This window comes from Giraffa tippelskirchi, chromosome 11, assembly GCF_054371585.1.
Source record: "Giraffa tippelskirchi isolate mGirTip1 chromosome 11, T2T-mGirTip1v1.2.pri, whole genome shotgun sequence".
In the NCBI taxonomy this organism is placed as follows: Eukaryota; Metazoa; Chordata; class Mammalia; order Artiodactyla; family Giraffidae; genus Giraffa; species Giraffa tippelskirchi.
This window is the reverse complement of record NC_137285.1, coordinates 120,206,168-120,232,170: the sequence shown is the minus strand read 5'-3', so window position 1 is coordinate 120,232,170 and position 26,003 is coordinate 120,206,168. Positions and strand designations below refer to the sequence as shown.

At 49.6% G+C, this 26,003-nt stretch overlaps 2 protein-coding genes across 15 annotated transcripts in view; one reads left to right on the top strand and one right to left on the bottom strand.

Moving 5' to 3' along the window:
- Window positions 1-12,697: 12,697 nt before the first annotated feature.
- SMPD1 (sphingomyelin phosphodiesterase 1) lies at window positions 12,698-17,183 on the top strand. Of its 2 annotated transcripts, XM_081540952.1 has the most exons (6): window positions 12,698-13,135; window positions 14,019-14,791; window positions 15,346-15,517; window positions 15,831-15,907; window positions 16,117-16,262; window positions 16,415-17,183. In XM_081540952.1, the coding sequence occupies exons 1-6, from the start codon at window positions 12,836-12,838 to the stop codon at window positions 16,822-16,824; spliced, it is 1,878 nt and encodes a 625-aa protein (XP_081397078.1). In that variant the 5' UTR covers window positions 12,698-12,835; the 3' UTR covers window positions 16,825-17,183. The 2 variants fall into 2 exon arrangements, with proteins under 2 accessions (XP_081397078.1, XP_081397079.1); XM_081540953.1 differs by lacking the exon at window positions 15,346-15,517 and having other exon boundaries at window positions 14,019-14,831.
- A 132-nt stretch (window positions 17,184-17,315) lies between these two features.
- Window positions 17,316-26,003, bottom strand: part of APBB1 (amyloid beta precursor protein binding family B member 1) — a 22,851-nt gene continuing 14,163 nt past the window's right edge. For 11 of the 13 annotated variants that reach the window (XM_081540940.1, XM_081540939.1, XM_081540937.1 and 8 more), the window contains 11 exons: window positions 25,896-25,952; window positions 25,727-25,812; window positions 25,567-25,630; window positions 25,017-25,166; window positions 24,515-24,642; window positions 24,012-24,126; window positions 23,780-23,864; window positions 23,294-23,377; window positions 18,295-18,410; window positions 17,977-18,153; window positions 17,316-17,894 (listed from right to left, as the gene is read on the bottom strand). In XM_081540940.1, the coding sequence (XP_081397066.1) occupies window positions 17,727-17,894; window positions 17,977-18,153; window positions 18,295-18,410; window positions 23,294-23,377; window positions 23,780-23,864; window positions 24,012-24,126; window positions 24,515-24,642; window positions 25,017-25,166; window positions 25,567-25,630; window positions 25,727-25,812; window positions 25,896-25,952 (1,230 nt within the window). In that variant the 3' untranslated portion in view covers window positions 17,316-17,726. Of the gene's footprint in view, window positions 17,895-17,976; window positions 18,154-18,294; window positions 18,411-23,293; window positions 23,378-23,779; window positions 23,865-24,011; window positions 24,127-24,404; window positions 24,411-24,514; window positions 24,643-25,016; window positions 25,167-25,566; window positions 25,631-25,726; window positions 25,813-25,895; window positions 25,953-26,003 lie in introns of all 13 variants that reach the window. The other 2 variants (XM_081540948.1, XM_081540949.1) reach the window with 2 other exon arrangements.

Genomic DNA, 26,003 nt, shown 5'->3' with positions numbered 1-26,003 from the left:
GGGAAACAAATGAACAGTGAGTGCCATTCCAGGAAGTGGGGACAAAGTGGCGAAACTGAAGCTCCCCTGACAACTACACTTTGCTTTAGTAGGGCAGACATCCGGTAATTGTCTCAGGTTGGGCGTCTGATGGGTGTGTTAGGGGAGGAGCATGGGGAGGGGTGTCAGTGAGGGTTGGAGTGGCTGAGCCGAAGCTTGAAGGATAAACAGCTAGACAGATGAGGAAGGAGGCAGTACAGATCAAGACCTGTGTGACCTCAATTCCTAGCTGACAGAGATCACAGGGACTTTGAAATCCCTTCCCTTTCTCTCCTCCTCCTCCCCCTACATGAGTTTGAAGTACACCACCTTCAGCCTCAGGGAAAACTGTATCTCTTTTCTTGTCCTAGCCTGACACTTTCACGGGTGCTCCATCTGCCTATCTCCCAAGCCAGAAACCCTGGTGTCTTCGACTATTCACTGTGTTCAATTGTTTTCTTGTGGATCTGAGGTGGTTACTTAAGAGTCCTCTCCCCACAGCCTACAGTTATTTCTTTTGAAGCCACTTTCCAAATATCTCTTCTCTATATATGCTCTGAGGAACACCCTGCTTCAATCTCACTTTTCAAAATTCATCATCTCTAACTTGATCTATCACCATTATTTATTTTTCAATTATTTATTTATTTACCTAGTATTTTGGGTGCGGGCTTTCTCACAAAGCAAGCTGGGAGCGTCTATTATTGTGGCATGTGGGCTCAGTAGTTGTGGCCCACGTGGGCTTAGATTCTCCGAGGCATGTGGGATTGTCCACAGACATGTGGGATCATCCCAGACCAGGGGTTGAAACCATGTCTTCTGCATTAGCAGGCAGACTCTCAACCACTGGACCACCACAGAAGTCCCCCGATCACCATTCTTTACCAGCTGATCTCCCTGACGCTACCTCATTGCATCACCATACCCCCATTAAAAAATCCTTTAATGACTCAGTTGTTTAGATGGTAACTAAATTCTTCAAGATCTCCTCCCTGCCCACCCACCTCTCTTGCATCTCCTCTCAAACTTCATCTACTCTTCACCTAAACTTTTGAAAAATTTCTCCTTGTTATATAATATTTCATACCTTGGTCTTTTTGTTATACTCTCAGTTCTAATTTATTTAAGCAACCATTCTTATAGAGACATTGCCAGACTCTGTGGTGAGTACTAGGGATATGTATTAGTGTTAGTGGCTCAGTCGTGTCCAGATCTTTATTGACCCCATGGCCTGTATAGCCTGCCAGTTTCCTTTGCCCATGGAATTCTCCAGGCAAGAATACTGGAGTAGATTGCCATTCCCTTCTCCAGGGGATCTGCCTGACCCAGGGGTCAAACCGAGGTCTCCCACATTACTGACAAATTCTTAACCATCTGAGCCACCAGGGAATCCCGCAAAATCAGACACAGTCCCCGCACTCATGAAGCTTACAATCTACAGACAGACATGAATCAAACAAGCACATAAATAAACATAAATTTATAGCTGTAATGGGACCTATGGTGGAGGAAAAAGCAAAGAAGGAGAGAAAGGAGAGGGAAGAGAAGGAAAAAGAAGGAAAAGAGAAAAAATAGACCAGGAAAAATGTCCCCAAGGAAATCACAATTCAGCTAAAGAATGAGTCATACATTGACATGAATCAGCCATGGGTCCACTGCTCCCTAATTCATGTCAATGTATGGCAAAAACTACTGCAATATTGTAAAGTAAAAAAAAATTAAAAAAAAAAAAAAGAATGAGTCAACGTTAATTACGTGAAAGGAGAGATAAGATCCTTTTAGCCAGAAAGAACAGCACATGCAGAGGCCCTGAGAAAGCTGAGAGCATGTTGTGTAAGCTCTGAAAGGTTAGTGCATGTCAAGCACTGAGAAGAAAGGGGAAACCACTTGCCGATCGTGTCCTCCGCAAATACTCTTATTTCAAGACTGACCTCTTCCGGAAAAAACAGTTCTCATCCCCACCAACCCTTACTGTCTAGTCAACAGGAATCCACCACTTCTTCCTTTGACCTCTACTGGACCATGAAGTTTCACTGAATATCTTTATTGTGAGGCCTGTGCTTTCATGTCTGTTTCTTCCCACAGACCCATGAGCTGTCTGAGGGAGATGCTGATGTCCGAGTCATCTCTGTGTTTCATGGTTCCTGGCACAACAACCAGCACACAGCAGACTTCTGAAACTGTTTATTACCTTAATGACTGGCTGGCTGGATGAATGAAGGAATAGAATTAATAACAAATACACCCGTTCCTTTGAGGATTAACACTAAACTCTTTAACGTGATCCTCCTAGTCCCGCTGGTGCCAGCCTCTGCAGCCTCAGCTCTTGGCACTCTCCAACTCCGACTCCCTCTCAGGGCTCCCATCCTCTCCCTCAGTTTCCAAACCTGCCCAGCCCTCCCCCCTCCAGAGGACTGTGCAAGAGCTTCCCTGTGTGGGGGCATCGGTCCTCCTACATCTAGGCAAACAAACCTCTTCCTCCACGAGGGCCCTCAATTGCAGGTGGCTCTCCTCTATGCTCCCACAACTCCTCTCAGCAGCTGAAGCGCTCATGTGATTGATTACAATTGCTCGGTTACTAACACTACTAACACAGTCGGCCCTCCCTATCCGCAAGTTGGACATTCATTTATTCAGTCAACTGAGAGGCTGGTTGAATTCACAGATGACAGATCCTAGGAGAGGAAGGCCAACAGTACTCTTTGTGAGATGCCATTTTAAATAAGGGATTTTAAGCATCTGTGGATTTTGGTTTCTACCGAACCAATCCCCCACAGATACCAACAGAGGATAGTATAACAATATATAAAATTTTCTAATTATATTCTTCTTAGATGCAGAATTTATCCCTCTCCTTTCAGAGGAGAATTGTTTGTATTCAATGAATCCTTTGATGAGAAGTTCTGGGGTGGGGAAGTTGAGGCCCCAGGAAGCTGCATGAATAACAATAGATGACTGTACAGTAAGGCTTTTCTAGGGAGGCTGAATTCAATGAGGGTTTTGTTTTGACAAATCAGTGTGTGTGTGGGTTTCAAGTGAATGAATGTATGACTGCCTGACAATAAAAGGAGCTGTTACTGTCTGTTAAATAAATACTACCTATATCTCAGTGGGGGCAGGCATTTGTTTCCCACATTCTTTCTTCTGGCCTTCACCTCACTACAACCAGAGTTCCTTTCCCCTGACAATGGACACCGTGAATGGGGCTTGGGAAGCCAGGGAGGACAGGAGTCAAATCACATTAAATTACATCAAGGATCGCCAGGATAAATGGAAGATGCAGACACTACATATTGTTCTAACTACTCTTTATCTCTAGTTTGTTTAGTACTGACAAACCTAGACAACATATTAAAAAGCAGAGACATCACTTTGCCAACAAAGGTCCATCTAGTCAAAGCTATGGTTTTTCCAGTAGTTGTGTATGGATGTGAGAGTTGGACCATAAAGAAGGTTGAGCTCCTAAGAATTGATGCTTTCAAACTGTGGTGTTGGAGAAGATTCTTGAGAGTCCCTTGGACTGCAAGGAGATCAAACCAGTCAATTCTAAAGGAAATCAGTCCTGAATATTCACTGGAAGGACTGATGCTGAATCTGAAGCTTTGGCCCTCTGATGCAAAGAGCTGACTCATTATAAAAGACCCTGATGCTGGAGAGGATTGAAGGCAGGAGAAGAAGGGGATGACAGAGGATGAGATGGTAGGATGGCATCACTGACTCAATGGACATGAGTTTGAGCAAGCTAAGGGAGATGGTGAAGGACAGGGAAGCCTGATGTGCTGCATTCCATGGGGTCGCAAAAAGTCAGACATGACTGAGCGACCAAACAACAACTCTTTATCTCATTGAATCTTTACCAAAATTCTGTACTATTATTTCCATGTCACACAGGAAGAACTGAAAGTTTAGAAGGTGACATGCTTTGCAGGGTCACACAGCTAGCGAGTGGCAGAGCCAAGATTCTAATGCAGGAAGCTGATTCTAAAACCCACCCCTTAGCCACTGCTCTGCCCTGGAGGGGTCTGTGAACACCTGGTTGGAACTACCCGTCAGAAGATGCCATTTGTTCAGGGTCTCTTGTACTTTCTAGAAATTCCACAAGAGGGAGACTTTTTTCCATCAGTTCTTGGTTGCTGACAAAGGACAGATTTAATTTCCAGTTTCACAGGTAGCCCAAGAGTTGACTAGTTACCTGTACAGAATTTGAATAGGTTTCCTAACACAATGGCACATAGGTACCCCAAATGGGATCAGGCTTCCCAAATTAACTAGGAAGTTCACAGTCCCAACCAGGCAGCCCATATTATCCCTCTGCCAATCACTGTTCAAGATTGGAACCCCAACTACCCTGGTGGTCCAGTGAATCTACCTGTCAAAGCAGGGGACATGGGTTTGATCCCTGGTCAGGGAAGATCTCACATGCCAGGGGCCGGTGCAGGGTGGGGGTGGGGGCAGCACAGACTAGGCCTATGCACCACAACTACTGAGCCGGTGCCCCAGAGCCCATGCTCCACAATGAGAAGCTTGCAACTAGAGGAAGTTTGCGTGCAGCAACAAAGACACAGCACTGCCAAAAATAAATAAATAAATAAATAAATAGCATATTAAAAAAAAAAAAAGCACTTAAAATTCTCAACTCAAATCCTGATCACAGGAACAAAGTGAGGCAAGATGGAAGGGGCAATTTCCTGGCTGTCCAGTGGATAGGGCTCTGTGCTTTCATTGCAGAGAGTGCAGGTTCAATCTCTGGTTGGGGAGCTAAAATCCTGTAAGCTGTGCAGTGTGATCATAAATAAATAAAGGGAGATAGGATGGCTGTTACCAAAGGAGACATAGGGGGATGTGTTTGACACCAGCTGATTCACTTGAGAGCCTCTTGATACTCCCCTGTTTTGCTCTATTTTGATGGTCATGACAAGTGCAGCAGCTCTGACTCAAGGAGAGCATGGATACTGGAGCTCAGATCTCTGAAGGGAAAAGTCTGGGTCACACCATCAGGTAAGCCGTTGAAATCAGCAGAGGTGCTAGCTAGGGGTGAAGGAAATCTAGAAGGTATAGAAGAGGAAAATGATGGGTATCAGTTGCTGTTCTGGGATCAGCTACTGGGATTTCCCCAAATGAAGCAAGCCCCTCACCCTATTTCAGAACAACTCTTAAGGGTCATCTCAGTTTCAAAACTCCCAGGAAACCCACTTAAGCCTCTATGGAGACAGCATCACAGCTCAACTTGTCCCTCTGCCCAATGCTGATACCTTCCCTTTCTTTCCACAGAGCATCTCCTAATAAACCTCTTGCATTATTTTGTTGGTTTGTTTCATTTTTGTTTTTGTTTTTGCCATGGGATCTTCTTTCCCCCACCGGGGCCTCAACTCAGGCCCACAACAGTGAAAGGGCAGAGTCTTAACCCCTGGATGACCAGGGAATTCCCAAATCTCTTGCATGTTAATCTTTCTCCAAATTTGATTTCTGGAGAACGATGTCATCCATATCAGGGGAAGAGAGGTTTTTGACCATCTGTCCATAAGAATAAAGATGTTAAATACGTAGCAAGTGATGGTTCTATCAAAAGCAACAATATAAGTGAAATCACTGTGAAAAAGGGGACTGGGCAAATGAAAAAGGAGGGCGTGATCAAAAATGATGTTATTAAGGAGATGGGACACAAGTGAAAGATAAAATTGTCAACTGAAAGAAAAACACACAATGTAAATTTGTGAGTTAAGTTTAATTGGGAATCTTTCTGAGGACTAAAGAGCCTCTTGATGAAAGTGAAAGAGGAGAGTGAAAAAGTTGACTTAAAACTCAACATTCAGAAAACTAAAATCATGGCATCCGGTCCCATCACTTCATGGCAAATAGATGGGGAAACAATGGAAACAGTGAGAGACTTTGTTTTTTTGAGCTCCAAAATGACTGCAGATGGTGATTGCAGCCATGAAATTAAAAGACACTTGCTCCTTGGAAGAAAGGCTATGACCAACCTGGACAGCATTTTAAAAAGCGGAGACATTACTTTGCCAAAAAGGTCCATCTAGTGAAACCTATGGTTTTTCCAGTAGCCATGTATGGATGTGAGAGTTGGACTATAAAAAGAGCTGAGCACCAAAGAATTGATGTTTTTGAACTGTGGTGCTGGAGAAGACTCTTGAGAGTCCCTTGGACTGCAAGAAGATCCAGCCAGTCTATCCTAAAGGAAATCACTGAATATTCATTGGAAGGACTGATGCTGAAGCTGAAACTCCAATACTTTGGCCATCTGATGCAAATAATTGACTCACTAGAAAAGACCCTGATGCTGGGAAAGATTGAAGGCAGGAGAAGAAGGGGATGACAGAGGATGAGATGGTTGGATGGCATCACTGACTCGATGGACATGAGTTTGAGTAAGCTCCGGGAGTTGGTGATGGACAGGGAAGCCTGGTGTGCTGCAGTCCATGGGGTCACAAAGAGTCGGACATGACTGAGTGACTGAACTGACTAAACTGAGGGCTATAGCCCAGGAGTCAGTGTCTCAAATAGTTCTGAGGAACTGCTTCAAAGAGGTTAGGGAGGAACAAGACTATATATGAGGTTTTTGCTGAGAAAACAAACATTTGGTTGAACATCAAAGAGTTGCTGCTAATCACAAAGAACAGGTATTTCAAGTTACTTTAGTTCTTTTCCATGTATGGGAAGATGCAAGAATCTGGACTCATTGAAATTATTCTTTAGATATGCATCTTAACTACATAGGCAACTGCGGTACATGAACCTTGTAGATCTGGAATGATATATAACATTTTTTGCTTACAAGACCTTAGAAAATAAGGTCTTGGAGAACAGATAGAATGTGGGCCCTAAGGGTCATCAGTGTCCTTTGTAAGTAAGGACAGAGACTCAGAGCAGAAACAGGTAAGGAGAAACTACTACTTGGACTCCCTTTCTTGATAACCATCTAAGGATATCCACCCTGTTGGGATGAGTCCCTTGATTCTCCCATCCACATCTCCCCATTCTCTTATTAATTAATATGATGGTTTTATTACCATCTGTAACATGGATGAGAAGGGAAGACAACAGATCCATCAAGATTTCTTGGACTGGTGATTGATTATGTAGCAGTAAAGTTACAAGGGGTGTCAATGCAACAGTGGTGTCCATGCAAAAGGAGCCTGCTTAACCATAGCATTTACCGTGTCCTGGGTACTGGGCATAGTTAGGGTGAGGCAGGACATGGAGGGGCTGCTGGCTGAATAACTTACCTTCTGTGAACAGAAACTCCATGAAAACAGGATGATGGAGGAGTCTGGGCCCTGCCCAGGTAAGAGATAAAAGACCACATATTCCTCATTCTCAAAATCAAGGAGACCTCCCCGACTACATATGCACAGAACGGCTCCTTGGAGGTCAAACAGGGAGGGGACGTCACTTCATAGTAATTAATGTCAATTACCCGTAAGACTCTTGACTAGAATCCATCTTGGCTAAGAGATGAGTATACACATATGGGAGACTCCTGAGGTAAAACAGATATAGACTCAGAACCAGTCAAATCAAAATGATTGGCCAAAGGAAACCCGGAAGAAACGCCCCATAAAAGTAATTCAAACCCACGAGGGTGCAACTCAGAGACTCTCTCTCTCTGAGTCCTCCCATATCTTTCCTCGTGTACTGTACCTTTTCCCCCCTAATAAATACTTTATTGGTGTCACTACTTTCCATTTTTGTGCTAATTCTTTTCTGCAAAGCTGAAGAGCCAGGGCCTTGTCACTGATCACTGGTCTAGTGGTTAGGATTCAGTGCTCTTACCACTGCGACCCGGCCTCAATCTCTGGCTGGAAACCAAAGCCCCACTCTAAGCTGCTGCAGGCCGAGGTCACTCAAGATCAGGGGAGTGAATATCCTGGTCATCATAAAATCCATCCCACATGGCCTGCACATGAAGCAGATCAGCTTCTTTATCTGATGTGTTCCATTTGACATTTAATGGGGGTTGCTGAATAGTTACCCTTACCAGGGTAAACAGACCTTACAGTGGCTTTTATCCAATGCAGCAGGCTGGCCATTTCCTCAGGAACAACTTACTGTGTGTCTGGATCACGTCTAACCACCGGTGACTGTTCCATAGTAAACTATAGGTCCTGTAACAACCTGAACATGCTCTTCCATTCTGTAGCATTTAAAAAAATACTATCCCCAAATTAGTCATTCTCACAATGCATTTCAGTGAAGGCTATTTAGGAAGCTGATGATACTAATCTATAAAATAAAACAATTTCTTCACATTATATCCCCTGGTTTTAGTAGTTTCTTGGTTTCGTCTTCTCCCAACACAGACTATCTTCTTGGTGACCAGAGTCTTACTCTCTGTTGTCACCACATAATATTTTCCCTTTGCTGGTGGTTTTGGGGCTAGTAGCTGAAGCTCTAACCAATCAAGGTCCAATCCAGCACTCTCTTATTTCATTTCAGCTACTACAGATATCAATAACCAAGAGATTGTGTAGTTTGCTTTTTTCTTACTAGTTTCCATTTCCTCAAGATTCTAGTGAACAATGCCCCAGGAGTTGGATCTATCTCTAAATTCCATTGGTAACATTTACCTTTGGTAATTGATTACAGCACAGCTGCTGTTTCATAGCATGGGTGACTATGTGGCCACCCAGAAATCTAAGGTTCTTCGTCCTCTGCTCTTCCATTCTACCTCTTCCTGGATCACGAGATTCCATGAGCTAGGGCCAAGCTAGCAAATTGTACTTCTGACACCAATTCTGGAAGAGTTTTCTCTGACACCAACCAATTCTCCAACACCAACTAATTTTACAACAATTCAACTAAATTATGATACTATCTACCTGGAGTTAGGATCGGGTCCCACAGATTAAACGGGTCAGTCCCACAAGATTGTCCCCACTCCAGATGTTAGGGAAACACTGACTGAAACCACCTGCCCTGGCCAGGCAAGATAGTAACCACTTGCATGAGTTATCTTAACAACAGGAAGTCCTGGTAAGGAATGCAGAACTAAAAAGCTACCACCAATTAGAAGAATTCAAGAAAGGTCAAAGGGAGAGAAGAGACTCCAGTCCCAATGTCCTACCAATCTCCCAGAATTCTTCTCAATGGAATCCATCTTGGCTGAGGGATGCACATGCCACCAGGAAAGACCCTGAGTCAGAATGATTGTCCAGAGACAACCTGGAAAGTAACCCACTTACCACAAAATGAGATGGCGGGCCACGTGGCAGAGCAATTCTCCTGGGTTCCCTTATCCTACTGCTCTCCACCTAGGCACCCCTTCCCCACCTCTTCTTGCTTTGTCAGTATGTGTGTTTCCTCCAACAATTCTTTTCAGAATGTTAGGCAACAGCCCACTCTCAGGCCCTGTAAGAAGTTCCCCTTCCTGCAACATAGCCAGTCACAATGTTACCAGAAAACTCAGTTCAGCTATTTGTGGGTGTCAAGCCAAAAGATGCAAAGGAGACAGAGATTAGGAGAAAAAAAGAAAATTTATTACTTGTAACAAGTAAGATGAACATCAGGAATCATTCCCAAAGTAGTGAAAGGTTGTTGCTGAACCATGAAAAGATGCCAGGATTCTTGGCCTCTGAAAGAGAAGAATTCAATCCAGGGTCAGAGACGAGGCTTGATCGCTCAGAGCTTTTGTGTAATAAAATTTTATTAAAGTAAAAGGAGATAGAGAAAGTTTCTGACATAGGCATCAGAAAGGGGCAGAAAGAGTACCCCCTTACTAGTGTTAGCAGTGGAGTTATATACTCTCCAATGAATCAAAAGAATGTCTGGAGGTTGTAAAGACCTCACCAGACCTACTCCCATAATTTACATTTTAAGGTAACAGGATTAGCCAGAAGGTTTAATCCAGAGACTGTCCTCAGGCAGGATACATTGTTGTTATATAATCCTAAGGAATGTAGAGAGAAAAGAAAAAAAAGTTTGTCCTTTCTTCCTCCTTGAGAATTCCAGACCACTCTCTCCTTGGGGACCCCTAGACTTCCTATCAACCTGCCTAGGAAAGGATTCTCTCAGCAGTATCCCTTAACAGCAAAATTGGGGAAGTTTTAAGCTAAGGATGCATACATATACAAGAAGGGGCTTGAGCAGGAGAATTCTGCAGAGAATAGAAGCAGAGCTTGACAGAGTTCCAGCTTTAGTTGATTGAAGTCCCAAGGGTCAGAAAAAGTCAGCAGCAGCATCCTTTAGGTTCCAGTTGATCTAGGAATTGGGTACTCACTCAGAGAAAGGGTTTAAATTCTGAAAAACAGCTCAAGAAAGTGCTTCAGGCTAACATTTACCACTGAAACAGAACTGAGAGTCTTTACAACTGATTTATTACCCTTGCTTTGGTTACTTCTCTTGCTTGAAAAGTCTTGTTATTTTTTTCCCTTAAGATCTTTATTGGAGGCTTCCCAGGTGGCTCAGCAGGTAAAGAATCTGCCTGTCAATGCAGGAGACATGCAGTCAATCCCTGGGTCAAGAAGATCCCCTGGAGAAGGAAATGGCAATCCACTCCAGTATTCTTGCCTGGAGAATCCCCATGGACAGAGGAGCCTGGTGGACTAGTCCATGGGGTCACAAACAGCTGGACACAACTGAGCACACAGCACAAGACCTGTTCGAGGGCAGACATTGTCAGGCTAGATCACAAAATGGCTTAGATCTAAAATGGCTTCTCTTATGTCTAAAAGCTATATCTGATTCTCTCCTTCTGGGAGCTCCCTTCCCTACCTGCTTACAAAATGTCTCAGATTGCCACTTATACTTATGACCAACCAGCTGTGAATTCTAGGGTTCTATGACCTTCTACTCAGGTTTGATAATTTGCTAGAACAGTTTCCAGAACTCAGGAAAATACCTTCTTACATGTTCTGATTAATACTGAGGGTACAATTGAGGAATGGCCAAATGAAAGAGACGCATAGGGCAAAGCATGCGAGGGGGACTGCCATAGAACTTCCATGCCCTCTGCAGGTATACCACCCTCTCAACACCTCGATTGTTCACCAACCCAGAAGCGCTCTGAGAGTTTTTATAGAGCTCAATCCCCAGCCCTCTTCCCCAATCTGGAGACTGAGAGTGAGACCAAAACATCTCACTCTGATCACTAGTTCTTCCCAGTGATCAGCCCCATCCTGAGGCTATTTAGGGGCCTCACCTTAATTCACCTATTAACATAAATTCAGGTGTGATTGAAAGGGGCTTGTAAAAATAACAAAAGACACTCCTATCAGAAAATTCAAAAGGTTTCAGGAGCTCTGTGCCAGAAACGGGAGACAAGACCAAATGTATTTCCTATTATACTATAATTACTCTATCTAATATGATGCTCATAGAACTTGGGGGCAAGGGTCACTTGGAAAAAAATTCTCAAGAGTTCGAAGTGGTACAGTGGATAGGAATCCACCTGCTAATGCAGGGGACACGTGTTCAATCCCTGGTCCAGAAGGATTCCATATGCAGCAGAGCAACTGGGCTGGAGTGCCACAACTGCCGAGCCTACACTCTAGAGTCCATGAGCCAAAACTACTGAATCTGTGTGCTGCAGCTACTGAAGCCAGCAGGCCTAGAGCCCGAGCACCACATCAAAGAGTAGCCCCAACTCGCCACAACTAAAGAAAGCCCAGCACAACCAAAAATAAAAATAAATGAAATTTTTTTTTTTTTTAAGAAAAATTTCTCAAAGGCAAGAACTGACAGGAATTTGATAGTTCTGTGGATCTGGAGAGACACTGAGATACAGTTCAGGTTTTAATCACTGTTCTGCCACTTAACTGCCCTGTGCCTCAGTTTCCCCATCTGTAAGATGGAGGTAATAACAATATTATACTAACTTTTTAGAGTTGTTGTTAGAACTGAGGATTAGTCATTATAAAATGCCTGTTTCAGTGCCTGGGACATCCTACAGCACTTGGTAAATGATAGCTTTCACCATCAAGGATATAGGAAGGTGGAAGACCCAAGTTCTAATTCATGTTCCTGGCTGTATGGTCTTTAATCTGTTCTTAGCCACAGGTTGCTGCGTCTTTCTGAGCTACTTCATTTAGTATAATAATCTCTAGATGCATCCATGTTACTGAAAATGAGTTCGACAAGACTGAGTGACTGAACTCAACTCAACTCAACTAGCCACTTCACCGTCTCTGAGCCTCCCTTTCCTCATCCATAAAATGAAGGCATGGATAAGCCTAGGGTCCCTTCCACTTAGAGAAGTCTGAGTCAAAAAGATAGGGCGACTCACGGGTGCAGGGACCAGTGGCAGAACATAGGAAACTGACGATTGGCACCTTCTGGGCAGAGAGGTAACAAACACAGTGTAAGCATCCCTGCCTCGCTGTGCTCCCTGCCACCAACACCAGCTCTTGCCCACTCCGCTTCCGGTCTACAGCCCAGTGGGCCTGGCAGTTAGCTATCCCAGGAATTTGAGTGAGAGGAGTTGCCTAAGGGGCGTCGGAGAAGACTCTCACCAGCCACACTAGATGAGCTCCAACAAGGGCTGAGCGGCGACAGCGGCCTCTCGCCGCAGGCCAGGCCTGGGTGGGATCGCGGGCGGGAGCCTGGGCTGGTCCCAGGCGCGCCCCGCCCACTCCGCGTCCACTCCGCCTCCCTAGCTGCGCCCTGGCTTCCAGCCACCGCGATCAGCTGCTGCGGAACCCAGAAAGAGGAAGGGGTGGAGCTGCTTTGTGGCTTTTCTCGGAGCAGTCAGCCGACTGCGCGGGGGGTAATCGGTGTCCCTGGCACCGCCTGGGATCCCGAGAGCCTACTGGGGCCTACACCAGCCGGGGCCGGGCAGGCGAACCAGCCTAGTCTAGGAAGCCGGGCGATGCCCCGCCGTGGAGTGTCTCCCGGCCAGGGCCGCCCCAGGTCGGGCCGGGAGCAGACATCGGTCTGGTCCTTGGGGGCCCCCTGCCTGAGGCTCCTGTGGTTGGGCTTGGCGCTGGCGCTGGCACTGCCCGACTCCCTGGTCCTCTGGTCCCCTGCGGAGGCCCATCCTCTTCCTGCCCGAGGCCATCCCGCCAAGTTTATTCGCATAGTGCCCCAGCTCCAGGAGGCCTTTGGCTGGTGGAACCTCACCTGCCCAACCTGCAAAGGACTGTTCACCGCCATCGACTTCGGGCTGAGGGTGAGCGCTACAGGGGCTGTTGGGAGACAGGCCAGAAAGGCGCGCTGGGGATAGGGGCTGGGGCTAAGGCCGGTGCTCTGGGGTTTCCAAGAGCATCCCTGATGGAGAGGCTGTCTTCCACAAGACTTTGCTGAATTTGCCCTTCTTTGGCTGCACACCACCACCACCACCACCACCTGCACTGTGATCTTGTGAAGTAAGGAAACAGTGCAAGTTTAATGCAGGTTAAATGTAGCCTGCTAGGTGGTTTCATTACTGTTATCTCTGCTTTACACATGAATAGAGGCCCCAGAGCTGAAGTGACTTGTAGGAGGGCCAGCAGCTGGTAAGGGTGGGACCCCCACCTTGGTGTGCCTGACTGAATCCCCTCCACCTTACACCTAGCACCTGCAGCACTATGCCTAGGGCTAGCTACTACCCAAAGGGAACCTGAATTAAGGAATATCCAGAGATGTGGGACTAGTTGGGTCTGGGCTGCCTTGACTGTCCCTCATGGGGTTATGATGAGAGCTAGTTGGTTGGGGTTGGTGTGGTTCCTTGAGGAATCAAGGCCCTATCCTCACGTGTGTCCCCAAATCCTGGTTAGTCTGTCATTTTGCCCAGTCCAAATTTCAGGGCACTCAGCAGACAGTGCCTGAGAAAGTCAGCCAGGCCAGCAAAGGCCTGAACTGCCACTGAGCTTAAAAGGAAGTACTGGCCTGGTGCTGCTTGAGTCACAGGGCAATGTCTGTGGGAGACAGGTGTGAGCTGATATCTCTTCACCATGGTGGAGTCTATTCCAGCCCCACTGTGGGTATGGAAGCCCAAAGGGTCTTTCGTATCCAGGGTGGCCTGGTCCCTGAGCTCTGTCTCTGACTCCTCACCACTGGTTTTCCCATGGCAGAATCAGGCCAGTGTGGCCTGGGTGGGCTCCGTGGCCATCAAGCTGTGCATGTTACTGAAGATTGCGCCGCCTGCCGTGTGCCAGTCAGCCGTCCAGCTCTTCGAGGACGACATGGTGGAGGTGTGGACACGCTCAGTGCTGAGCCCATCAGAGGCCTGTGGTCTGCTGCTGGGCTCTTCCTGTGGGCACTGGGACATCTTCTCCTCTTGGAACATCTCTCTGCCGGCCGTGCCAAAGCCACCCCCCCAGCCGCCCAAGCCCCCAGCCCCAGGCTCCCCTGTCAGCCGCGTCCTCTTCCTCACTGACCTGCACTGGGATCATGACTACCTGGAGGGCACAGACCCCAACTGTGAGAACCCACTGTGTTGCCGCCGGGATTCTGGCCCACCGCCTGCCTCCCAGCCCGGTGCTGGGTACTGGGGCGAGTATAGCAAGTGTGACTTGCCCCTGCGGACCCTGGAGAGCCTGTTGAGTGGGCTGGGCCCCGTCGGCCCTTTTGATATGGTGTACTGGACAGGAGACATCCCTGCTCACAACGTCTGGCAGCAGTCTCGTCAGGACCAGCTGCGGGCGCTGACCACCGTCACAGCCCTTGTGAAGAAGTTCTTGGGGACCATGCCGGTGTACCCTGCCGTGGGCAACCACGAGAGCACACCCGTCAACAGCTTCCCTCCCCCCTTCATAAAGGGCAACCAGTCTTCCCACTGGCTCTATGAGGCGATGGCCGAGGCATGGGAGCCCTGGCTGCCAGCTGAAGCCCTTCGCACCCTCAGGTATTTGAGAGCCACGGAAACCCAGGGAGGGAGGAGAAAGGTGGATGAAAGCAAAGGGAGTGGGGAACTGGCATTACGCCTGAGTGCTCTGCCTGAGCCCTCAGCTCGCTTCACTCCCCTTCCAGTCTGACCCCACTTTCCATTTCCACACTTATCTCCAGGCACCCTCCTCCGCAATGCTAGCAGCACCCCTTCTGCATGGCAGTCTATGTGTTTGCTCATGTTGGCCCTCTCTAAGATGCCTTCCCCCTTTAACATCCCAACTTTTCCAACTCACCTAGGTAGGCTGGGTCCTTTTCTCTCTGGACGAGCTTTGCTTCCTGTTCTAGCCCACATTCTGTCTCCTCTGAGCTCCTAGAGCCTCTGGTCCTCTGAGCCACTCTCCGGTCCCATGGGCCCTCTAGTCAGTGCTGTCTGACCTTCAGCCAGAATGTGAGCATGAGGGTAGGGATCATCCTGGGTGCCTCTTCCCTTCACCCAGGTTCCTTGCACAGGACTAGGCACATAGGGCCAAGACTATGAATGCATGCTGACCCGTGTTCGCTTTGTTTCAGAATTGGAGGATTCTATGCCCTTTCCCCACGCCCTGGCCTCCGCCTCATCTCTCTCAACATGAATTTTTGTTCCCGTGAGAACTTCTGGCTCTTGATCAACTCCACAGATCCTGCTGGACAGCTCCAGTGGCTGGTGGGGGAGCTTCAGGCTGCTGAGGACCGAGGAGACAAAGTGAGAGGGTGGTGGGAACCCAGCAGGTGGGCAGGTGCCAGGGGTGGGAGGGAAGAGCAGGCCCTTCCCGAGCAGACTCCTGTCTTGTGCTAGAGCACTTGTAGGCAGAGAAGCTCTATTTTTCTGGCACTCACAACAACAGTGTTCCTTGGGGAATTCAGCTCAACTGTCACCCTTAGAAAGTCCTTTCACTTGCTCCCCCTCTCTCTGGCCAAGAATGCCAGCCCTTGTAGGAGACATGAACACCTGCTATCCTGGCTAGTGCTGCCTGAACCCCTCTTCTCCTTATAACCTTCCTTAACCCTCCTCACAGGTGCACATAATTGGCCACATTCCCCCAGGGCACTGCCTGAAGAGCTGGAGCTGGAATTATTACAGAATTGTGGAAAGGTAGGAGGGAGGTGTGTTACAGGCGGGAGTGGTTTTCAAGAGTCTAAAGGTCAGAAATTCCCTTGGGCATCTCACCATCCCCCACTGCCCCATGGGGTGGGGAGGCTTCTTCCTTGAACTGGATGCACAAAGAAAGCACCATCTCCTCCTCAGATCCTCTTCTCCCCCTCACTAGAATCTTCTGAATGTGATTCGTGTCTTCTGGCCAGGTATGAGAACACCCTGGCTGGTCAGTTCTTCGGTCACACCCACGTGGATGAGTTTGAGGTCTTCTATGACGAAGAGACCCTCAGCCGGCCACTGTCTGTAGCCTTCCTGGCACCCAGTGCCACCACCTACATCGGCCTTAATCCTGGTGAGTGAGGCGGAAGCAAATTGTTGGGATGAAAGAGGTGGTTGGGAGAGAGGAAGGCGAGCTGGAGCCAGGGCCGCCCAGGGGACAAGCTGCGCCTCCCTGCTGGAGTGGCCTTGCCCTCTTCATCTCCAGTCAGCCCTCCCTCCTTGCAGGGTACCGCGTCTACCAAATAGACGGCAACTACTCCGGGAGCTCTCACGTGGTCCTGGACCATGAGACCTACATCCTGAACCTGACGGAGGCGAATGAGCCTGGAGCCACGCCACACTGGCACCTCCTCTATAGGGCTCGGGAAACCTATGGGCTGCCCGACGCGCTGCCCACCGCCTGGCACGACCTGGTGTACCGCATGCGGAGGGACACACAGCTTTTCCAGACCTTCTGGTTTCTCTACCATAAGGGCCACCCGCCCTCGGAGCCCTGCGGCACACCCTGCCGCCTTGCTACCCTCTGCGCCCAGCTCTCCGCCCGCTCAGACAGCCCTGCTCTGTGTCGCCACCTGGTGCCAGATTCGAGCCTCCCCGATGTCCAGAGCCTGTGGTCAAGGCCATTGTTGTGCTAACACCCCTGGGGCCCACAAGTGGGAAAGTGCTTGTGGTAGGAAAGGAGTGAAAAACCCAGAGGGCCACTGTGAGGAGAAGAATGTCTGGTGGAAGGGCCCATCTCTGGGCCCAAGCACACCTCGAAAACAAGACCTCCTTTCCTGGGGCTGGTTTAGCAAAATATGGGAGGGGGGTTGGCTGCTCTGAGGCTGCTGTCCTTTTGTGGCCATGGAGCAGAGGTCTAAGTTGGCACTGACCTGGGCAGACCAGACAGAAGTTGTCGCCCCAGGCCTGTGCTGGTCAGCCAGGAACCCTGTACTGCTGCTGCTGCTGCCTGGTTGCCAGGCTGTTAAAATAAATACAAAGGACTCGGACTTGAGACCCTGCTGTGACTGTCCCAATTTCTTTTTTTGAGGCAGAGAGGGCAAGGGGGCCCTGGGAACAAGATCCTAACAGAAGGAGGAGGGTTCTTGGAGTGACGGTGTGTTGCGGGCACAGCAAAGCACACAGCTCAGCAGGGCAGACTTTATTAGTGATATCAGTACAGCAGAGGTGCCCACAGAGCAGAGGGGAGAGGACCCATGCCTGGACCAATCCCCCCCTTCTGCCCCAGCAGGATCCTATGAAGAGGGGGCCTGGCCTTGACCAGTTCCTCCTGCTCCACCTGAAACGTGGGGATGGAGAGCTGGGGCTGGCCTTGCTTCCTCTTCCTGCTCCTCTTCTCTCAATCCAATATTGTCACTTGCAGAATTAGATCTCCCTTCCCAGCCCCCCGGCAGGGAACCCCAGCTACTGGGGAGGGCAGCTCTGGAATGGGGGGGGGATCCTGAAGTCTAATAATAGCCTGCAGCGCCCCTCCCCACCCCGCACCCTTGAGTTCCCTGGGGCCCAACGCAAGCAGGTGGAGGGAGCACGGACGGCTTCAGGGGGTGTGGGCCCCCAGCCGTTTAGGCTTGAGGGAGCCCCACAGCGACTGAACGCCCCTGCGGACGGTCCACCCCACACGCCGGGCAACGGACTCGGCTGGGGGCGCCGGGAGGCAGGAGGTGGAGGCCTGGGAGCGGGCATCCAGACACTTCTGGTAGCGGAGCTGTAGAGGCAGGAGGAGCAGTCACGCCGCAGCCTGCCCCAGGTGGGCTGGGCGCCACCACTCCGCCACCCTCCCCACTTACCATGCACGCAGCCTGCACAGCCTCCGAGAGGCTGGCAGCGTTGGGCTCGCACCAGAACATGTGGCAGCAGAAGGAGGCTGGGCCGGCAGCCATGATGAATGCAAACGTGTGGACGTCTCTGCCCACGGCCAGGAAGGACAGGAAGCGCACCCGGCACTCCCCCAGCACTGCCTCCGTCTGCGGGGAGGGGCACCAGTTGGAAAGGGATGGCCAGACCCTCTTTCACTGGGTGCGTCCATCTTCCTGGTGGCCCTTCCCCTCACTCCGTCTCCCCTCCATGGCAGGGCCCTGCCATACCTTCTCCACCCAGGTCTTTACCTGCTGGTGCAAGATGGTGAGGGTGGCCGGGGCCACGCTGACGTGACTTGGGGTCCACTGCTCACGGCTACTGGAGGACAGGACGGATTCCAGGGCCCCATTTATCACGTCTACCCCTGAAAGATAAGGACATGAACATGGCACTGCTGGTGGTAGACAGAGGACACCCCAGCTCTACGCTAGACTGTCCAGCTCCGTCCAGTCAAGCCTGGGGTCTCTGTCCCATCCCCTACCTCACCTGCCCACAGCCCTGGACTAGGCTGTACAGATACCCTTCTTTGGTGCACTCCTCCTTGGTTTCAGTGACCTGGCACTTTTCTAGTCTGTTCCATCTTGAATTCTAAGTTTGCTTTGCTTCACCAACTCTGTCTCTTCCTCCAGCCTTCTAAGCAGACTGACCCCCAAAGCTCTATCCTCCCCATACCTTGCTCTCCACATTCACACATTGCAGTGCTTCATACAACTCCTAAATCAGCCCCTATAGGCCAGTTCTCGCCAGTCTTTAAGACCCCAAGACCCAAGCTTTGCTTTTGGTTTGGTTTTGTTTTGTTTTGTTTAAGATTTCCATTTGAGCAATGTTATCTCATGTGTCACACCACGTTATGTCATTATAGTGCACTGTCATACACAATCTCACAATAGATCCCTTTATCACCATTTTACAGATAAAGAAACTGAAGCTTATATTGAGAAATCGGGTAATTAACCTTAGGTCACAACTGAGAAATGAGGATCTGAAGACAGGCAGTCTGATTCCAGAGCCTGGGTGCTTAGCCAGGCCTTTCCCCTGCCCCTTGTCTATAGTTCCAGTCTCAGATCCAGAGGGGCTGTCAAAATCTTACCGCACACAGTAATTTCTATGATTTATGCAAAAGCCAAGGAATCCAAGGTTCCTGGCTTTTAGATCAATCAACTTTCCCTTGTAACAATGTTTCTGTTAACTCCTAATGCTAACTGCCGTTAATCACTTCCACCCATAACATTTCCACCCATGCATCCCACTGCCACTGGTACTCAGCAGAGAACCAGGGCAGAAGCACACAGCATGGGGCATAGATTCTGCTCCCTGCACTACTCATGAGCTGCCTGTGTCCTCTGTGTGTGGTTGTACTGAAGACATTAGAGTGACTGATGCAAAAGCACACACTGGTCCGCTCTCAGGCCTGCTTGCCCCTGTCAGTGCTTCTGGGATCCCACTAGGAACAGAACACGTTGACCCTTTGAGGGCAGAAAACGTCTTCCCCAAAAGTCCTCCCTCAGCTTGGCCTTGCTCATCTTACCTCTGACTGGATCAAAGCTAAACTTCTCTCCTAAACATGAAGTCCTCCAAGAACTGGCCTCATCTGACCTGTCAAGCTTCATATTTTAAGCTCCCTGAGCTTCAAATGACTTATGTAGCATTATTAACATCTAATCTTGGCAAATGCCCAGCTAGGCAGATGGGAAATACAAAGTAAAAGAAGAGGATGCCCTCGAGAGACAGACTGTAACTGAGGGAAAGCCTCCCTCTAGAGGGCTCCTCTCCTCTTGACTGCGAAATTCCCAGTTCTCACGCATCAGGGTTCACCTAGGCTCTCCTGTCTGGGAAGCCTTCCCTGAAGCAGGCAGACAGGGTGTTGCTGAGACAACTCTTGGCACATCTTGTAACTGCTAGGAACTTCTTCACACTAGCCTATGGCCATCTCAAGGACAGAAATCAAGTTTCTGTGTCCCCAGTCCTAGCACAGGGCTTGTCAACTGAAGGAATTCCAGATGTCTGAGAAAGGCAAATGGGCAAACGTACCCAAACTGGTATAATAACCCAGCAACCCAGAAGCTACAGAAGGGTGATGACACAGGAAGGAGTGGGTGGGTGAGGGCAGCCCGCAGAGGGCTCAGATGTGAATGACACTGATGCCAGTCATGTGGAGACCAGACATCAAAGTCAGACTGCCTAATAAGCAGATGGAGCTATGGGAGTGGCACCTGGCCCCAGAGTGGGGAGGAGCAGCATGGAGGTGGGGACAACAGTGCAACTAGGTGACCTGGAAAGAGTCTGTCACATTCGGTAACAGCTCAGGACTGAAACCTACCCCCTGATCCCAGCCCCAAACCCCCAACCCCCCTTATCCTTGTTCAGTCACTAAGTCCTTCACTACCTCCCAGAGTTTGCTCAAACTCATGTCCACTGAATTGGTGATGCTATCCAACCATCTCATCCTCTGTCACTCCCTTCTTCTGCTGCCCTCAATCTTTCCCAGCATCAGGGTCTTTTCTAATGAGTAGCCTCTTCACTTCAGGTCTCAATTGTAGCCTTCCAAGATACTACATAATTTACTTATTTCATTGCCCATCTATTCTAAATAGAATGTCAGCTACTTAAAGGCAGGAATCTTGGTCAGTTTTGTTTATTAACATATGCCAAGAACCTAGACCAGTGCCTGGCACAATTCAAGCACTCAGTAGTCATTTGTTGATGGATGGATGATTAACGAGTGAATACTGCAGCTTCAGGAGGGGCCAATATTAAACTTGTGCAGGTTAAAAACGGAGCATAAATAAAGCATGAAGTGAGTTTAAGGACTACCATGTGAAACTCTTGGCTTCAACAGAGCAGACCTACTAAGCTGATGGACAGCAGAGGATCCGTCAAGGGCTGCAGACAGTTCCTTTATTGTACTGAGAAGCTATGTGAATGGCAGGTAGATAGGGGAGTGATGCAATAACTGGAAGAGTCATGAACTTGAGGGTGAAAGGGAGGAGGAAATAGCACAAAGGGAAGGGCGGAGTCACGAGTCCTTCCTGCTCTCCCACGAGGATCTTCTCACCTCCAGCTCCACAGTAGCAGTGCCACTGAATCCAGTCTACTCCTTTCTGCAAATTCAGGCCTTCCTTCAACCCCAGCTCAATCCTCACCCTAAGAAGGGTTCCCTCACTGAATGTAATGGTGCTGATCATTAGTCGGCATGGTATAATGGGAAGAGCAGAGAACTGAAGATGACCAGGGTGAGAGTCCTCAGTCCACTATCTCTTGGGCTATCTCACCTGAGCATTCTATCATTTGTGTGTTTGTTTATCCATTCACCAAATACCGTTGAGTTCTTCACAAGTGTCTTTTGACATGACACCTGACCATTTCTTGAAGCCATCTCTTTTTCTCTCACCTCACACCTGCTCCTCCGCTGTCCTAGCCTAATATCCCTTCTCACAGTGGCTGCCCACATTCCAGGGTCAATCTTCTTCAGACTCATGGCTTTGATTACCTCTCTAACCCAACGATGCCCACATTTGTATCTCTAGCCCAGTCCTTTCCTCTGTGAATCCAGCTGCCAATTTGAGTCTGCTATTCACCTTCCCAAAGACACACCAAACTGAGCATGCACCAAACTGAGAATTGAACTCAAATCTCCAAACCAAAACTGGCCTCTTCCAGTACCTACTACCTTTAGAGAATGGCATCACTATCCAGTTAGTGCCAAAAGCCAGGAAGCCAGAGGTCAACCTTAATGCCTCTGTCCCTCACCCCACATCCAACCAAGGCATGTTGACTTTAATCATCTAATAACCTCTTGAATCCACACACTCCTCTTCAGCCCCAGTACAGTGCAAGATACTCTCATTACCAGCCACAACTACTGCAAGGTCCTCCTGAGGTCCCCACGTCCACCTCCACCTGCTGAACATCCTTCTCCATGGTATCACCAAGGTGTGTGCATGTGTGATTAGTCGTATCCAACTCTGTGACCCCCACGGACTGTAGCCCAGGCTCCTCAATCCATGAAATTTTCCAGGCAAGAATACTAGAGTGGGTTGCCATTTCCTTCTCCAGGGGATCTTCCCAACCCGGGGATCAAACCTGTATCTCTTGCATCTCCACCTTGGCTGGAGAGTTCTTTACCAGCTAAGCCACCAGGGAAGCCCTTACAAAATTAAAATAATTATTCCAAGTGTGCTCCAGAAAATTCTCTGATAGCTTCTTAACACTTTAGGATTAAGAACAAATCATAAACATGGCCTATGAGGTCCCGCAGGATCTGGCCACTGCTGAGCTCCTAGCCTCACCTGGCACTGCTTTTCTCAATGCCTTTGAAATACTGAAGTGTCTTTCATGATAGGTCCTCACACCCAATCTTCACTCTGCCTAGAGTGATCTTTCCCTACTTTATTCCTATCTCCATCCCATTTGGACACATTAGATCCTATTTCTTTTTTGATCTCAGTTCAAATGTCACTTTCTCAAATATTTTCTGACTTTCTAGACTAAATGAAGCTCTTCTGTTACATAGTTCCATACCATCTTGCTACTTTCTTTCAGTAAAATGACTCAAATTGTAATTATACATTTATTTATGTGATTGTTTGATTTAATCCTCTTTTTTTTCTTCCGTAATCTCCTATGACCTCCATGAAAGCAGGGCTGTGGCCATTGTTCTCTCAGGACCTGGTACCTGGTAGGCTTCATAGTTATTTGCTAAGTGAATGAACAAGTAAATAACAGGTACTGTTAAAGTACTAGAAATATCAGAGTGAACCTAATAGTCTCTACCCTCAGTTTCCTTAACTATAAAATGGGTATCATCATAATCGAAAACTCACACGATCCTCAAGAATTAAATGACATATACGGAAGTACTTTACCAACACAAAGCATGTTGACAAATATGCTCACTGCTTCCTTTTTAGATGATCACAGTCCATAATTGGTGCTGTAATACCAAACACAGCTCCTGGCTGCTCCAGCGTTTTAGTTATCGAAGACGTACCACCCAACCTAACCAAAGCTTTTCCAGGGGATTCAAGAATGGGTCTCCCTATATGCCTGGTTCACTGGTTCACACTTGGGGAAGCTAGGACACAGAATGAAGCTGGGACAGAGGTAAAGAAGGTGGGATGCACTCTGAAGAGCAGGGTGACATCAAGCATGAGGAAGGTCTGGTAAAAGAGGTACGGGGAGGCGGAGGGTGGGGGAAGGGCTTTGAGATCAAGGTGGTAGTCCCTGGGTGAAAAAGGACACACATACCAACAGGTTTAGCAACAGGCACATTCCCCAGGTAATAGACTTGGAACTTTTGTACCAATTCATTCTTAGGTGCTGGGAATTCCACTGCAGGAGGAAAGAAGAGGATCAATCACAGGGACAGATCTTGCTTCTCCCAGTCCCACCACCAGGACATAAGCCGAACACTGATCCAGCTAAGGCCCTACCTCCACCCCTCCCCTGCCTCCCTTTAACCAAGTCCCTCCACTTATCCTCTCCAAGAATTGAATCTCCACTTTTCTTTTTTTTTTGGCCACTCTGCATGGCATGCGGGATCTTAGCTCCCCAACCAAGGAGCTAACTCACACCCCCTGCATTAGAAGTATGAAGTCTTAACCACTGGACTACCAGGTTAAGTGCTGAGTCTCCATTTTACTATCACTCTGCCCAGGAACTCGTGCCTCTTCTTGGGTCCCCCCAACTTTGCCAACAGAACTGAGACAGACCTGGCGGGGTTGTGACACTGACCTTGGAAAGGGACGTCCACAAGTTTAGAGTGGTCCAAGGAGAGTCCGTTTACCAAGCAGCGGGCATTGCGCCTTTCGGCCATGATCTGAGGAAGGGTGGGGAAGGGGGAAGAGCGAGGGCGGGTCCATCAAGGCTTCGTCGCCCTGGAGCCCCCAACCCCCATTCGGTGACCCCACCCACGTCCTTGTAGAGCAAAGGTGGCAGCTAGTCCAGGGTGCGAAGGGGGCCGTGCCTTAGAGCAGATCTCATGCAGGCTGGTGGCGATGTTCTTGGCGGGTGCCTCACAGCGAAACACGTGGCACTTGAGCATCTGGGTCAGCTTATCGCGAGCTACGTAGGCAAAGTCCCTGTTGGGGGAGGGGCGCCTCAGTGTCTCCCAGTGCCTTCCAGTGCGGAGCCTCACTCCCGCCCACCCACGCCCTCCCCATCCGTCTGCCCTCGGGTCGCTGTCCTGTGGGCACTGCCTTCTGGCTGGAGGGTAGACAGGCAAGCATGCCGAGGTCGAGGAGGGTGGGCGAGCACAGCACGCAAGGAGGGGCGGGGCAGACTAGGGAGACTTGGGTGCTTTGCGGCATCTGGTCCCGGGGTGGGGAGAGGAACGGTCAGGGTAAATTAGGCATAGTACCTCTCTCTGGGTCCGGCAGCACAAGAGAGGCAAACAACAGAGTTAGGGAGGAGGGCCTCGCTCTGACTGCTGGCTGAGCCCCCACCCCGGAGCCCCGGCCCTGCTCCCACCTTCCGCTGTCCCGCCCGACGCCCCACACGCGGATGCTGACGATGGGCTGGGCGTGCAGCAGGGCCTGACTATGTGGCTCCACCAGCTTCAGCGTCTCATCCTCCAGCTGCAGCAGCAGGTCCTTTCCCTGCAGACCCAGGAAGCAGATGCTCAGCGGTGCCCCAGCCAGGAAGGTGGCTGATCTTTGCCACTTCCAGCTCAAGGGAGGTGAGCCACCCCTCTAGGGCCCTTGCCCTAGAGGCCTGGGCTGGTGTGGGACCAGCCACCCTGCAGGCTTCAACTCTAACAAAGCTCACACCTTTCATCTCCAACCTGACTCCTTTTATCAACCCCAACGCTGTTAGGCAACCATCTCCCAATTAGGAGTCACACTTCCATCTCGCAGACTGTTGCCTGGTGGGTCTGCACATCCCTCCCCAGCCCTGGCAGAGGGGCAGCTTGGTTCTCCCAGCTCTCCCAGTTTCTGCACTTCTCTGCCGCCCTGCCACCCTGCCAGCTTACCTCCCCCCAGCCCCCAGACATGGGGTCATGCAGATTGTTTTTGTGGTAGGAGAGCTGACGGATGCAATTGTTGACTGCCACGCTGCTGCGGCCAGGGGCCAGCTCCTCCTCAGTCATCTCCACCCAGCCTAGGGAGCGCACAGCGAAACACTGCCAGACACAAAAGAGGGGGTGGGAGATAGAGGGTCTGGTCTAAACCCGGAAGAGCCCCCAGCCAGGACACAGGGTACTCTGATGAGACCAGAGGAGTTCCTGACTCAGAGCATGGCAGATGGGAGGACGTAAGAGGCTCTACAAACAGGACAGAGCTGCAGGAGGGCTGATGGTCTCAGAGGAGACCCCTAGGCAGGAAGGACCCCCTGCCAAGCCATGGGGCTGCCTGAGTTATAAACTGAAGTGCCTCCCGCTCAGACACAAGGGTCTGTGCTGAGAGTGCAAGAGCTCAGGACCTGCGGAACTGCACTAAGACCAGAGAGACCCCAGAACCTGACCCGAGGGCTCTCCTGTCCATGGGGGCCCAACTTGGGAACAGGCATTGCCTTGAACACACCTTGATCCCTGGGTTGGCATTCCGTGGGGGCAGCTTCTCCTCCTCTTGGGGCAATGGCTCCGGGCTGGAGGCAGATGGTAACACTTGGTACAGGCCCCCGAAAAGGGAGCTGTCCCAAGGCCCCTTCCAGACAGATCCATCCCACAGTCAGCCCACTCACCTGAGGCTCTGAGCTGGGAAAGGCAACATTCCCTCCTCGGGGTCCTTCAGCCCCAAGTCCATCGGGGCCTCCTCACTGGGCTCGTCCTGGGGAAGGGGAGAGAGGAATCAGGACCCAAATGATGCCCCATTTCCAGCTCCCCCATTGTGAAGGAGGTCCCCTCACTCACCTTCCAAAATTCTCCATCCTCAAAGCGTTCTCCATGAGTGAAGCCGGTCCAGGTGAGCTAGAAGCAGGAATGGGAGCAAGGAGTGGCTGGCTCATCTTGCTCCAGCAG

Bases quoted from the DNA above. Each gene is read 5' to 3' on its own strand.
- SMPD1 (XM_081540952.1), top strand. From the start codon at position 12,836: ATGCCCCGCCGTGGAGTGTCTCCCGGCCAGGGCCGCCCCAGGTCGGGC. The intron at 14,792-15,345 runs GTATTTGAGAGC...GCTTTGTTTCAG, and splicing joins GAAGCCCTTCGCACCCTCAG to AATTGGAGGATTCTATGCCC. The intron at 15,518-15,830 runs GTGAGAGGGTGG...CCCTCCTCACAG, and splicing joins CTGAGGACCGAGGAGACAAA to GTGCACATAATTGGCCACAT.